General features: G+C 40.9%; 1 protein-coding gene across 1 annotated transcript in view; it reads right to left on the bottom strand.

Annotated features, from left to right (window-relative positions):
- GSAP (gamma-secretase activating protein) overlaps positions 1-15499 on the bottom strand; it is a gene marked incomplete at its 5' end in the record, with an annotated part of 76502 nt that extends 61003 nt beyond the window's left edge. The window contains 5 exons of the mRNA XM_081102361.1: positions 194-247; positions 558-627; positions 2538-2594; positions 3815-3891; positions 15397-15499. Of these exons, the coding sequence (XP_080958487.1) occupies positions 194-247; positions 558-627; positions 2538-2594; positions 3815-3891; positions 15397-15499 (361 nt within the window). The remainder of the gene's footprint in view (positions 1-193; positions 248-557; positions 628-2537; positions 2595-3814; positions 3892-15396) is intronic.
- Positions 15500-16036: the final 537 nt, after the last annotated feature.

Here is a 16036-nt window from a genome sequence, read left to right as displayed (position 1 = left end):
TATACTCCTGCCGTTTACTGTTATATTTTCTGTACTTACTTGTTTACTTGAAAAAAATTTAAACTCTTTCACATGCTTGACCTTTACCTTTTCATTCTGAGATAAAGCTATTTGTAAAGATGCCTGAAATTGGACTAAGTCGTTCAATATATCTTCATCTATCAGTAAGCACTAGAAAGTATAATTTCATTACCTGGTTGAAGCTCATTCTTTCTTCCTTCTTTAGTAGATTGAACTAAACTTGCAGCTAATGGAAAAAAAAAAATAAGTCATTAGCAAATGATTCATGCAGTGGCTTGTTCAAGTTTACTATTTGCTATGTGAATTAAGTGAGGGCTCAAAGCATCTGTCAGGGATGATTAAGGAGGAATACCAGGCAATCTTTTTTTGTAAGCAGACTCAACAGATTCTTTATTTCACCTCTAATCCCCTAAGAGCTTCTCGTCACAGAAAATCATTGCAATACACTAATCAAATATTGTAAAAATTCAATACTTTGAAACTCAAAAAAATGTAATTTAGTTCTTGACATGTAGCATTAAAAGAGTTCAACTTACCAAGCAAAGTTCTCTCACTGTTGACAGAGCAACTGACAACTTGCAAGTCTTTCTCGAACGTATAGAGATGCTATTAAAATAAAGCGTTTTTTAATTGGGGGTTTTAGATACAGATTCCCATTTAGCTATCTACAAAATACCATTGTGGCGAACATTTTACTAAAGAACCCTCAATGAACCAGTTTATTCATACTGAGAAATTTCTGATTATTTTTTAAGAAAAAAAAAATGTGCTATTGCAGCCATGTTTGGCACTGAAACTTAGCAGTGAAGGGCACAGACCTCGGAGCCAAACTAGACCCAGGTTTTAATCCTGACTCTGCCACTTGCTAGCTGTGTGGCTTTGGACAAGTTACTCAACCTTCCTATCCTCCCATCAGTAAAAGAGGAATCAAAATGGTTCCTATGATCTTATGAAATTGTTAGAAGAATCAAGTGAGATGATCCATATGAAGCACTTAATACCATGTTTGCCGTACACAAGCACCCAAATGTTAGTTATTAAAATTACTGAGGCAAGTAAAGTTTTAATCAAATTATTTAACATGATATAACTAGCCATGTCTAAGAGACTCACAAGTACATCTCTTATAGGACTCTTGTATTTAGTGCATTGGCAAAGTAATCTATCTTTATTTTTATTGTCTTGTTGCTGTTTGAAATTTTGCAAGCATTTGTTCCGTTTCCTTGAATATTAAAGAAAATGAAAATGGTCACTCAGAAGGAGGATGTGAGGCACAGATTGAGGAACTGGAGACAATTACTTGTATTGGGCAAACTTATAAAGTACACTCAGAGGGTAAAGAAAATAAAGAGTCTTAGATGTCAGAGGAGAATGGGTTAAGACAGCGGTTCTCAACCTGTGGGTCGCGACCCCTTTGGGGGTCGAATGACCCTTTCACAGGGGTCGCCTAAGACCATCGGAAAACACATATATAATTATATATTGTTTTTGGGATTAATCACTATGCTTTAATTATGTTCAATTTGTAACAATGAAAATACATCCTGCAGATCAGATATTTACATGACGATTCATAACAGTAGCAAAATTACAGTTATAAAGTAGCAACGAAAATAATTTTATGGTTGGGGGTCCCACAACATGAGGAACTGTATTAAAGGGTCGTGGCATTAGGAAGGTTGAGAACCAGTGGGTTAAGAGAAACAATAAATAGTAGAAGTATTAAGAAGGTAATTAGTACCTGCAGGCAAAAAAAGCACTGAGAACACATGAGAATCCTATGGCCAGAAGTTGGTAAAAAAAATTTGGGGAAGTCAGAACACACTAAATTACAGAAAATGAACTTTGAATAAGAACTAAGAATAAGAAGGCTCCGAATTCATGTGAGAATGTTTGGTTTCCTTTGACTCTTGCTCTAATTGAAGAATTCTAATTTGCAAGTAAGAAGAATCATGGATGTATACACAAAGTGTTTAGTGTTTTATCCTTTTAAGTATAAAATAACACGAGCATAATCTCCATATTTAAAACATGTAAACACTACCAAATAAAAAGTCAAAGTGCTCCATTATGCTCACTCAGTCCTAACTCTCTTCTAAAATGAAACATGATGGTAATTTGCTCTTTTTTTAGTCTTCTGGAGTTTTTAAAATGAGTTTTTAATATATATTTATGCACATGTGTAACATAGTTTTCTTGCAATTTTTTAAAACATAAATGGAATGTATTACCCTGGCAACTTGTTTTGTTCATGTAGCAATGTTTTGTGCCAGTGTACATTTTTAGACTTCTTAATCCCTTAACAGTTGTAAATTGTTTTTATATGGGCACCAAATGACTTCCTCCCATTTGCCCCCAAAATTGGACAAGCCTATCACATTATCTAATGCCTTATGTGGGTGGCTTCGGGAAAATAAAATGAGAATGTGAATCTAGAAAAAGGAGGCAGAAAGAAGGAAAACTCTAAAAGCAGTAAAGTAACCAATGAGTAATTTATAATCAACGGTGATTTTTACCTCATTTTGTCTGGTCTGGCAATCATATAATCCAAAGACGACATTTCCCTTATCATCCTAAAAAAAATGCAACAAGGTGTTTATTAAATGTCATTGTTTAGAAAGTTAGGATGTTACAAGTTTTAAAACAAACCTGCAATAAGGCAATCAACACTGGCAACAAGCACTCTGAAGGCAGCATGCTGTGCCCATCAGAAAGGACGGAACCTATTTCAGCTCCTCGTCTGGGCTCAAAGGGTAAAATGCATTGAGAGTGTACAGCTCAGTGCGTTTGGGGCACACTGTCTAGTAGGACTGCGCATGGTGAAGGGGCGAATCTCTTTGTACTTCTATTTATTTAAGAGGATATATATAATGAATATTGGGAGTTGCTATATCAAGGCCATGATGTTCTTATAAATAAAATGTTTTCAATCATATGGTTTCTTAAATGCAGCATACTTATAGATCCAACTTAAAACAATAACTTTTTAAGCAAAAATAATGTACAGTGATACAACTGTGCAAAACAAACTGGCCACTGAAATTATTCTTTCATGTTTCTCTACTATAATAAAATTATCAGTAAAGTTAAATTCTCTTTCCTTAGAACACTTAACATTGAATATGCATTGTTGCCCGGCTAGAGTGGTTCAGCTGGTTGAGCAATGTCCTACTGTACACACCAAAAGGCTGCCTGATCGATTCCAGGTCAGGGCACTTATCTGGGGTGCAGGTTTAATCCCTGGTTGAGACACGTACAGAAGTCACCCGATAGATGTTTCTCTCCCCGCTCCTCTCTTTCTCTCTCTCTCGCTATCCCTTACTCTCTCAAGCATGTCCTCAAGTGAGGATTTAAAAAAAGAAAGAAAATACATTGTTAAATAATAATACCTCAAAAATCTGAGCATATATCTAAGTCTAAACACATGATGTAGAATAATCATATTTTACATTTCCTCAAAGATAAAAATTTAACATATTAATTGGGTTTAAACATCTTCTACTGTGCACTTTTCTTTAGAAAATGGAACTTTTCATTTATTAAAAAAAAATGAGTACTATATCAGACATTATGCACAGTTTTATTTTATTTAAAAAAGACTGAATTTAAATCACCCCATTGAATCTCCAAAAGTAAAAGAAGTGACATATTAAAGGTTAAATGTCAACAAGAATTATTTGTTACCCCTCAGTAAAACAGAGCATAAAATTTTAAAAAGAAACTACAAATGGTTAATAGTAAATTTTATTCTATGTATATGTTACCACAATGAAAAAGAGAGACATAGACATACCTTATAGGTATAGATTATATTTCCATTTCTTTCAACATTTAATACACGTAAGCTCTCATAATTATTTTCTAAAACACCTGAAAGACAATAATAATAAGTTAATACCTAGCAGGAGATGTTTAAGAGCATATCTAACAAATATACATATATATATGTATATATATGTATGTGTATGTATGTGTGTGTGTGTGTATATGAAAAGCTAAGTACAAAGAATACATACTGATGATTCTATTACATAAAGTTTAAAAACAGGCAAAGCTAATCTATTGAATGAGAGGTCAGAATAGTAGTGACCTTTAAGGAAGAGGAAAGGAGTAGTGATTGGGAGGTATATCAGGAGCCCTCTGAGGTGCTAGCATGTTGTATATACTGCTATGCTCACTGTAATAGCTCACTGAGCTGTACACTCTTGTCCTGTATACTTTTCTGCATGTATGTTATACTTCAATCAATTTTAAGCACTGTTAGCTTTTGCTTTATGTATGTTCTTCATTAGGGTCATAGAAATGTAGAACTGCTATTGCTTCCTGGTGGATTAACCTGTCAGAAACTCAGCAGAGCTGTCACAGTAGCAGATTACAGCAAAAAGCTAATAAGAGCAAGTAACAGTCAAGCCTTTAACACTTACTGTGATCGTAAAGCCAAAGGTTAAACCAGAGAAAACACCCCTTCCCAGTCTGTTTCCCCATGAAATGGATGGAGGATCAGGCAGATCAGCAGAGAAGTGGGGATCTCTCACTGCTCAGGGGGCCTCCAACAAAAGGCTCCTCAGCGTTGTGGGCCCAAGGGCTCAGGGAAGGAGGAGGGAGAAGAGCTAAGCATGGAAAAGTACTGAGTACTGAGTTAAAGGGGAGAAAAGTATCTTCAAGGTTCCCCTCCTTTCCCTGCTCAGGTGGTTTGTGCAGAGGCTCCTAAGGAAGACCTCTACTTCAGGTTCCTGAAGAAAACCCTCTGGGCTGGGAATTATGTATAATTTTATGATCCACCAGGAGGGCCTGGGCTGCAACTCCCTTTAGGGACTGAAGGGCCCTGGCCATGCACCAAGTCTGGTTTGGGGAAGGCAGCTTTCCCCCAAGAGGCCTGCCAAGTAAAGCTTTTGTAATTGCATATGGTTGGGCTTGGAAAAAAATCACACATACGTTTTTAACCAGGAGGTGGGCTAGTCAACTCTTTCATTCATTATAAAATGTCTTTTAACTTTAAAAATTCTTTTTACTGTAAAGACTACTTTTTCTGATATCAGTATAGCTACATCAGCTTTTTTTTTTTTTTTTTTTTTTTTTTTTGGTTAGTGCTGACATATAACTTTTTCTATCCTCTTATTATTACTCTTCTTGTATCTTTATATTTAAGCTGTGTCTTAAGGTAGTATCCTTTAAAGTATGTAATCTATTTACACTTAATGTAATCACTGATATAGTGGGTTTATATCAGGCATTACTATTTATTTTCTATGTCACTCAATAATTTTACTCTGTCCTTCCCTTCTAGTTTAATTGCAGTTTTATTATTTCAGTCTCTGACCTATTAACTTGTCAATTACATATGTAGTCTGTTGCTATTCTTTTTTCTTAAATTTATCTTTATTTTTTAAATTTATCTTTATTGTGCCGAAACCGGTTTGGCTCAGTGGATAGAGCATCAGCCTGCGGACTGAAAGGTCCCAGGTTCGATTCCGGTCAAGGACATGTACCTGGGTTGCAGGCACATCCCCAGTAGGAGGTGTGAAGGAGGCAGCTGATCAATGTTCCTCTCTCATCGATGTTTTTCTCTATCTCTCTCCCTTCCTCTCTGTAAAAATCAATAAAATATATATTTTTTTAAAAATTATCTTTATTGTTGAAAGTATTAGAGATGTCCCCCTTTCCTCCCCCATTAACCCCCTCCCCCTGGCTCCTTCCTCCTCCCCAGGCCTTCACCACACTATCGTCTGTCCATGGGTTATGCATATATGCATATAAGTTCTTTGCTTAATCTCTTCCCACCCCCACTCTTTCCCTCAGTCTGTTACATGTTTCAATGTCTCTGGATCTATTTTGTTCATCAGTTCATCACATATAAATGAGATCATAGGATACTTGTCTTTCTCTGACTAGCTTATTTAGCTTACTAGAGGCCTGTTGCACGAAGAGATTCATGCAATAGGCCTTCCTTTCCCCTGGCTGCTGGCACCGGTTTGCCTCCGGCACCCAGGGCCCAGGCCTTCACTCTGGCCAAGTTCTGGCCGGAGCCGGCCCCGGAAACGTCAGGCTTCGCTGCTCCGCCAGCCCCATAGCCAGGACGCCTCGCTGCTCCGCCAGCCCCATAGCCGGGAGACATCGCTGCTCCACCGGCCCCAGAAACATCAGGCCTCGCTGCTCTGCTGGCCCTGGGTCCATGAGGTCTCGCTGCTCCGCTGGCCCCAGAGCCATGAGGCCTCGCTCCACTGCTTGGAGCCTACGTATGCAAATTAACCGCCATCCTTGTTTGTGGTTAATTTGCATATCATGCTGATTAGCCGATGGGAGGCATAGTGAAGGTACGGTCAATTACCATGTTTGTCTATTATTAGATAGGATTCTCCAGGTCTCTCTATGCTGTCTCAAAGGGTAAGAGATCCTTCTTTTTTTTTTATATATATATTTTATTGATTTTTTACAGAGAGGAAGGGAGAGAGATAGAGAGTTAGAAACATCGATGAGAGAGAAACATCGATCAGCTGCCTCCTGCACATCTCCTACTGGGGATGTGCCCGCAACCCAGGTACATGCCCTTGACCGGAATCGAACCTGGGACCTCTCAGTCCGCAGGCCGACGCTCTATCCACTGAGCCAAACTGGTTTCGGCAGATCCTTCTTTTTAACAGCTGCATAGTATTCCATTGTGTAAATGTACCACAGCTTTTTTTACCCACTCAACTACTGCTGGGCATTTGAGCTGTTTTAAGATCTTAGCTATTGTAAATTGTGTTGCTATGAACATAGGGGTGCTTATATCCTTTCTGATTGGTGTTTTGGGATTCTTAGGATATATTCCTAGAAGTGGGATCACAGGGTCAAATGGGAGTTCCATTTTTAGTTTTTTGAGGAAACTCCATTCTGTTTTCCACAGTGGCTGCACCCGTCTGCGTTCCCACCTGCAGTGCACTGGGTTTCTCTTTTCCCCACATCCTCCTCAGCACTTGTTTGCTGATTTGTTGATAGTAGCCATTCTGGCAGGTGTGAGGTGATACCTCACTATCATTTTAATTTGCATCTCTGATTATTAGTGACTTTGAGAATTTTTTCATGTGTCTCTTGGCCATCTGTATGTCCTCTTTGGAACCAAGAAAGACCCCAATAGCCATAGCAATCTTGAAAAAGAAGAACCAAGTAGGAGGGATCACAATACCAGATATCAAATTATACTACAAATTCATTGTAATCAATACAGCCTGGTACTGAAATAAGAACAGGCATATATATATATATATATATATATATAATCAATGGAACAGAATAGAGAGGCCAGAAACTGATCCAAGCCATTATGCTATTCTTTTATTAGTTACCCTAAAGATTATAACATGAACCCTTAACTTATTATGCTTTAATATTATGTGGTGCCATGAAATTTGAATCAACTGAAACTTTCACACACTGCTAATGGGACTATACATTGAAAAACTGGCAGCATACACTGAAATTGAACATAGATGGCTCAGCAACTGCACTTGTACATATATCCCAACAGAAATATATGCATATTTTGAAAGATAACACATCCTGTGGATAGCCAAACCGTGGAATATTATGCAACAATAAGAAATAATTTGCTATAACATACAACATAATTGACCAAAAGAAGCCCAGATCCTATCCTCTCCCAAAAAAATATCATAAACTGCATGATCTAATTTACACACAAGTTCCAAAAAAAAGGCAAAATGAATCTATGGTGCTAGATGAGTGATAGCGTGAAAGGAGCACGAGTGGGACCTTGGGAGTTTATTAGTGTTCTCTTTCCTGCTCGGAGTGCGAGGTGCCTGGGTGTTTTACTTATGATCTGTGTACTTTTCTGTTGGAAAGCCATATTTTAATGGAGGATATAAAGATTCCTAACATAATACATTTAACATGTAAGTTAACTGAGTATCATGTTTCTTCTAAAATTTTAGGCTATTTCTTCCAACTCTATAGTTAGAGGACTTAAATACCGGTAGATACAACATCTATAATTATCATTATTGATTAAAGAGAAATATCTCTTTCCCCAATTTCCTCCAAATTAATTGCTTTAACTTGACTCATTTTCCTCACACATGAATAGTGTTTTAGGCGTTAAATATTATGACAAGTTCCAATATTTAGACAAAACATATGCAAAATACCCTATAACTCATAGCAAATTTCAGTTTGCGTTTCCGATTAAAAAGGAAAAAATAAGGTTAAAAAAATAAAGATAATTGGGGAGCTGGTCCCCTGCACCAGAGCTGGAGGTGGGAACCATTTAGAGACAAAGCATACGTTTCATTGAGAATTTAGGAATCATCCTGAGAGCTCGCTTCCCTCCTGACAGGAAGAAGTTGCATGATCTTCTGGGGGCAGGACAAAGAAAGGAGAGAAGTGTTTTTTATACATGGTATACATACTGTTCAATGTATACTGGGCTGTCAGACACATTTCCCACTGATTAAAAATATAAGCTTCCTGCCCTGACTGGTTGCTCAGTGGTTAGCAGCCGTGGGCAAACTACGGCCCGCGGGCCGGATCCAGCCCGTTTGAAATGAATAGAACTAAAAAAAAAAAAAAGACCGTACCCTTTTATGTAATGATATTTACTTTGAATTTATATTAGTTCACACAAACACTCCATCCATGCTTTTGTTCCGGCCCTCCGGTCCAGTTTAAGAACCCATTGTGGCCCTCGAGTCAAAAAGTTTGCCCACCCCTGGGTTAGAGCGTCAGCCCGCAGACCACAGGGTTACAGATTATTCCGGGTCAAGGGCACATACCTCAGCTGCAGGTTCAATCCCCCGGGACCCGACCAAGGCCACATGGGGGAGGCCACCAATCGATGTGTCTCTTTCACATTGATGTTTCTCTCTCTCTTTCTCTTCCTACCCCACTCCTCCCTCCCTTCCTCTTTCTAAAAATCAATGGGAAAAATATCCTCAGGTGAGGATTAAAAAAAAATAATAAGCATAATTACTTGGTCTCTTAGAAGAATAACATGATTCAATCAGATTGCTACTCAATAGCACTTCACAATTTTCAGAGTTCTTATTTCTATTTCATCCACACTATGTAAGGTATTATAGGTCCATTGTAATGATAAAGCAATTGAGTTTAAATAAGGTTAAGACACTTATGGCCAGTATCATACATGGAAAAAAGTGGCACAGACTAAATTCAAACCTTAGAAAATGGTAAAGAGAATGAATTAAATTTCCTGTACCACACTTACAATGGGAAAATGGATAATTACTGAAAAGTCCTTTTACAGTAGATTTTGTGGACATCTAAGGAGAATTTCAGTGAGTTTCTTTTCGCCCTGCACATGACTCAAAACTTCTGGAATGCAATGAGTCAAAACTTTGAGCAGTGTTTCTTTTTCTTTCAAGATTTTAAAGATAATGAGAGACTTTTTCCAAAATACACTTAAAAGGTTTCAGCTAAGATAAGAAACTCCTTGACAAGAAATCTTGCTAAGAAAATCCAATTTCCGCCCTACCCGGTTTGGCTCGGTGGATAGAGCGTCGGCCTGCGGACTGAAGGGTCCCAGGTTCGATTCCGACCAAGGGCACGTGCCCGGGTTGCGGGCTCAATCCCCAGTGGGGGGCGTGCGGGAGGCAGCCGATCCATGATTCTCTCTCATCATTGATGTTTCTATCTCTCTCTCCCTCTTCCTTCCTCTCTGAAATCAATAAAAATATATTTTTTTAAAAAAAGAAAATCCAATTTCCTTGCAAAAGCACATCTATTTTTCAAATCACTAAAAAATTAAAGAGAAGACTATTCTCCAAAAAGTACAGATCACAACAAATGGTATATGCTTATTCCTTTAAACCACTAGTTCTCAACTCTGGCTGTGCACTAGAACCATCATGAGAGCTTTTAAAAGAACATTAATCCCCAAGCTCTACTCCAAAATACTCTGATTTTATTGGGCTGGTGAGGGGCCTCGTCTCTTGTGTGTTTCTAAGTTCCCCAGGTGATTCTAATGTGCATCGGGGTTGGGGACCACTAAACTACATACAGGGTGTCCCCCCCAAAAATGTATTCACACTTTGAATAATTATAAAGGCAATGTTTATTAAGATACATTTCATTTTCAAAATGTAATAGAATCAGCTGTTAAAGTGTGAATACATTTTTGGGGGCACCATGTATTTATAATATACAGGAGTGGGCAAAAGTAGGTTTACAGTTGTGAGTATATGAAATAGTTTTTCTTGTATTACTAATTATTGTATTATTTTCCATATGAACTGTAAGTGTACTTTTGCCCACCCTTGTATATTAAATGATATTCATTATATAGCATAACTAGGACTAGCTTATAATGTAACCATGTTAGACAGTTGAAAGAAATAATAAAAAGAATACCTTCAAGGGTCTGTTAGGTAGCAATAACTGCAGTTTAAATAATCCTGCAGGGGTGTGTACTAGGTTCTCATCTCAAAAACATTTGAATTAGATAAACTTGTCATTGTGGGAAGTTCGGAGACCAACGTCTCAACACACACCATTAACACAACACACATCGGAGCCCTTCTTCCCCGGATTAGTTGCTCATGTTTTAGGCACACCCTTTTAAAAGAACTATTTAATAACCTCTCTGCTTATTCATCCTGACTCTTCTCCCAGTGGTTCATCACCGGAAAGTCCAGAGGAGGAAGTTTAGCAATTTCAAATGAGGAAATGAGGTTTCACCTTACATAAAGACTCAGTGCTCATGAAGAAAAGAAAAAAAAATGTAGCATTTTGATTGATAAGACACTTGCATAAATAAACATACTAAAGAAAAGGAGAGTACCTAGATATTAAAGGTGTTGGCAAGTCATTACTCATGGAAAATTGAAGCTGGTGTGCCTAATTCACATAAATCCCCAGGCTCACAGTGACCAGATATTATAATTCCTAAACTTATGAAGTGAACACCATTATATGATTTAAAATTCACATTATGAATAAAAATGAGACAAGGCAAGGATAGGGTGATTGTTAAGAAGCAATAAAAAGATATGAACAGGAGAAAAGGAACTAGGGAGGGAAAAGGAGAGATGGTGCTGAGAGGACAGGAAAACAAAGAATGATTAAGAAGCCAGAAAAGGAGGCCCGTGTCTACGTGGAAACCGTGATGTGTGACAGAGTGCCTTTGCTGTCACTGAGAAGTGGCAGGGCTATTTGGTTAGTGATTCTACAACAATTAGCTACTAACGTGGAAAAACAATAAAACTGGATTCCTATATCATAAATTTCCGTATGGATTAAAACAAAATATGAAGAGAAAAAGCTATAGTTGAAGTTAATGAAAAAATGTCTTCACGCCTACTGAATAGGGGAGGATTTCTTTTAAAGATTCTCAAAAAGCATAAACCACAAAGGAAAAGACTCATAAATTCGACTACTAAAATTAATTGTGTATCAAAGGTACCGTCATGAACTTAAAAAAAAAAAAAGTAACATTGAGAGAAAATATTTGCAACATACATGATGAATAAAAGACTAGAATCCAGAATACATTTTTCAAAAACCCTTAAAAATAAATTTGAAGAAAAACACCACACGATGAAAAAGTGGACATAAGAATGACAGACATCTCATGAAAGGGGAAACTCAAATGGCCAATCAATATATAGATACTTAACCTCAGACAACAATTAAATAATATTTAGACCCACCCATTTGACAAAAACATCTAAAATATGGAAATATTAAGATCTTGTGAGGATACAGAATACCAAAAACATCTCTATACTACAAATGGGGTTATTAATAAGTTCCACTACTTTGGAAAGTAATTTGGCACTGTCCAGGAAGAATGAGGATGTGCAGAGCCTATGACTCAGCAACTCCCCTGTCAGACATCCAGCCGAGAGAACCTTGCACACTGTGCACCAGGCCACATCCACAAGGTTAGTAAAAGCACTGACTGTGACAGCACATCCCAGAAACCTCCCAGATGTCACCAACAAGACAAGGGGGTGAAGGGCGGATGGGTTCTCGAGGAAGCGATCTGAGACCGTTTAGTATCCGGCATGTTCGTGAGGGAGTGCTTAGTAAAGTGGGATTCAAACATGCAGGAGGAAGGAGAAGCCAAGATGCAATGGAGGCCCATTAGCTTTAGGCGACCTCAGGGTCCTCCACCGGGGAACCCGTAGAACTGAAACGGATGGTCAAAGTTGTCCTATTTTAAGTTAAAATGGCCAGGCCTTTATACCCCACCTCACACGCTAATTAGAAGTGGTCCACACACAAAAGGTCAGTCAGCCCTCTGCAGAGCAATCCCTGAAGGTCTGGCAGCAGAAGACTATCTGCTGACCACTCTCACAGCACCTGGGACAAGTTCTTCCTTGAAAGGAGGATCTAATGTTCACCATATTGCTGTATATTCACACGATGGAATACTATATAGCAGTGAACATTAATGACCTAAAGCTACAGCAGTCAACATGGGTAAATCTCACAATACTGAGAAGAAAAAGAAGAAAAAAAAAAATACAGATCGTTTGCTCTCATTTATTTAAAATTCACAAACAAGCAAAATTAACTGCGGGGGAGGGTTTTGAGCTACCACCCACTGGTAATTATCAGTAGTAACAATTTCTGTCAGAGACATGAAAATTGAATCTCAAGTCTTGGCACCCCTCTCTGCCCTATTGCCTCCTACCAGGGACTAACAGAGCCCCTTGAAGGTGCTTAACAGTTATTGAAGAATAAGTTCAGTAATCAGAAAAAAACCTTTGTCACCTGTTCCTTCAAGCTAGGGCCTGAAAACTACCTGCATTGCAGTCACCTGGGCAGATGTTCTATAAAAAATTACCAATATTTTCCTTAGGGAAAATTACATATGGGTTAAAACAATAATTAAGATCAAAGAGATGTTAAAATATAAAAGTTTAAATGGTCATTACCTCTGGGAGGTGAGGGATAGAGAGAGAAAAAGGATCCAATAGGGGACACAAGAGCCGCTCAAAGTCTTGATATTTTTCTGTTTTTAAGGTGGGCCTATGGTTTGGTTTTGTTATTGTTACTATTTATAGCTTACGTGTATTAAAATATTCTTTTGGATAATTGTTTTAATTTTTAAAAGAACAAATATTTTCCTCATTTATTTCAGGAGAACCCATTTTCCCAAAGTTCAACCCAGAACCAGGAGATGCTGTAACCAAATCTGGTCTCCTTACTCCTTGACTCTTGACTGATTAAAAGAGGGAATTTCCATGGTTAGCCCTGGCTGTTTTGCCAGGAATATGCCATACTTCACCAGTGCTACCAAGCTCCACTATGAAATCTTCAATTGTATTTGTTGATGTAAAAAATCTTAAAGCTTCAAATTTAGATAGCAAGTGTGCAGGCAGGAGACATTACAATGGTATAATTATTCACAATTTACATTTGAAAAGCTGCGACTTTGAAAGGAAAATAATTTGCACAATGTGTGAAGTAATAGCTGTGCTAGAAATAAAATGGAATCCCAGACTCTCCCGCCAGTGCTACAAATTACAGCAGAAGAGAAATTAACTGGGGGGAAGGTTTTGAGCTACCACCCACTGGTAATGATCAGTAGTAACAATTTCTGTCAGTATAGCACTAATATCTTGCTAAGGTGCTCTGAAACAGCAAAAAATTACCAATATTTTTAAAAATCTGGTATTTTTAGTAAGTTTACTTTCTGAGGCCCCAACTTTCTGTTGTTTAGTGGAGTGTCAATACACAAATTTCTATTTCTTCACAGATGAGTAAAAGACACAAGGAAGCCAAAAGCTAACTGGCTCACACAGAGATTTTCAATCAAAACACACATTACGGGAACATAAGACTGTGGCATTTCACACTTCATCTAACTTCTCCTTTGCAGACATCTGCCATTTAGCTATGTAAGGTGGATGTCAGAGAAAGGACCACTTTGGGGTGGAAAGCACTTTGGAGCTGCCTGCTGTATTTTTAAAAGGTAAACCATCAAAAGCTCTTTGATATTCAGGTGACTTTTTTTTAATGTCCCCCAAAGTGAGAAGTTTTGCTAATAATGACACTAGTGACTAGTCATTAGTCAACTCACTAGTCAAACTCAAGCCTTGAGCTACAAAAACATGGCTCCGTATTTGGAACTAATAGCCAATAGGCCAAGACAAGGAACCCTACAAATATTCCACTGAAGCCTCAGGACAGTGTGAAGATATAAGGAAAGGATAGACACCTTCCACCAGAATTAAGGAGAAAGGAGCTGTATAAATGGGTAATTTGAGAGTCCTTCCCAAAAAATGTCCTCCAGCAGTCTACAGTATCTAATAGGGGGGACAGAGAGACCAGCACAGTTGGGATCCAGGGGTCTCACTTCTTTGAAGCTGAATGTAAGCCCTGAAGATGCACCATTGTACTCGTACACAACACACTTCTTACACACACACATACACACACACACCCCGCCTGGGAAATCACAGCGCTCCCCTTTAACGTTTTGATTGATCCATGCTGGGAAGGTTCAAACGTCACTTTTCTCTCTCTCTCTGATTAAAATCAAAACAAAGGATTTTTTGGTGAAGGGAGAAGTCTCAGCTGCCAGGATTGTATTCCGACCGCCCCGAGGAAGCTGGGCAGGAAACCTGAGCATCCATCGGCTGCCTGAGGCCGCCCTGGCTGCAGGTGGCGGGCTGGGCGCTGCTTTGGAAAACAGCGCGCTGTCGGCTCACGCCTCTCCGCTGAGGGCGGACCCCCGCCCTCCGGCACTTCACCCCCAAAGCGGCACGTCCCCTAGATCACAGACCCTGTTCACACGGATGCAGGAGCGCGTCGCACCTACGTGGGGACAACCCGTGCCACTAAGTATTTATCTGCGTTTCTTGGCGGCCGTGATTCTTTCCTTCCTCACAGCGCCAAGAACTTCCAGGCGCCTCTGGTCTGGCCAGAGCCCCGGGGGTGCTGAACCTTCCTGCCCCGGCAGGTGGGATGCGAATGGAGCGTAAGGAGCCCCCCGGCCCGCGCCCGCAGCCTGGGCCAGGGAGCGCAGCCCCGCCGCGGCTCCCGCACGCCTCCCGCGCATGAGAACCTGCCGAGGTGCCCCCAGGGCCCCCGCCTTGCTGCTGAAGGTGAATTACTCCGGCAACGAGCTAGCGGGAGGCTGGAGGACTCGCTAGAAAAATCAATGCATCCCAGGGGCGGCCCCTCCGACGGTCTCCCAGCGGCCGGGGTGAGGGTGGCACAGCCCGGACTCCAACGGGGGAAGCTCATGCCCGGGGCGCTGACCTTCCCAGGTTGGCGGGGGCCCGCCGGCTGCCCACGCCCTTCCGGCCTGGTCGGGGCCCACCACCCGCCTGGGAGCCCCCGAGGATGAACGGCTGACTCCCCGACCGCCCGCCCCGGCTCCCCGCCACCCCGGACGCGCGCCGCCAGCACCTGCGCCGCCTCCGCGGACCCCAGCGCCCGCCGCCCGCTGCGCTCGCAGCCACGGAAGCACGTCCTTTCCGAGGTCGAAGTCGGTGACCAGACGGAGAGCCATGGCCGGGACGCGGCCACGGGGCAGCTCTGGGGCCCCGCACCGCGGGCATTCCCGGCTCTGGGTTCGCCACCGGGTCCCTCTCCCCATGCGCCCGCCCCTCCTTCCTCTCCCCGCCCCGCTAGCCGGCAGCTTTCGGTTCTGCCTGGTCCCGGCTGAGAAGCCCCAGCACCGCCTCCTCCCGGCCCACGCCGAGCACCCGAGCTGCGAGCTGGACACGCAGGGCCGGGGGGGGAAAGGGGACCGAGGCGCCGGGACCAGGCCCACCGGCCGGAACCTCAAGGTGCATCCTCCGGGCGACGCACAGAAAGGGCTGAGGATCTGGGGGTTTTTAAGGGCTTTGCAGGAGATGTGGCTAAACCAATGGTTTCCAAACTGTTGCACATCGGGTGTGGGTGCCAGGCACCTTCCTTCCTTCCTCCTTCCTTCCTTCCTTCCTTCCTTCCTTCCTTCCTTCCTTCCTTCCTTCCTTCCTTCCTTCCTCTCTCTCTCTCTCTCTCTCTCTCTCTCTCTCTCTCTCTCTCTCTCTTTCTCTCTCTC

The sequence above is a fragment of the Myotis nattereri genome, assembly GCF_964212035.1.
Source record: "Myotis nattereri genome assembly, chromosome: 11".
NCBI lineage: Eukaryota > Metazoa > Chordata > Mammalia > Chiroptera > Vespertilionidae > Myotis > Myotis nattereri.
The sequence above is the reverse complement of the archived record's forward strand: the minus strand, read 5'-3'. Positions and strand labels throughout refer to the sequence as shown.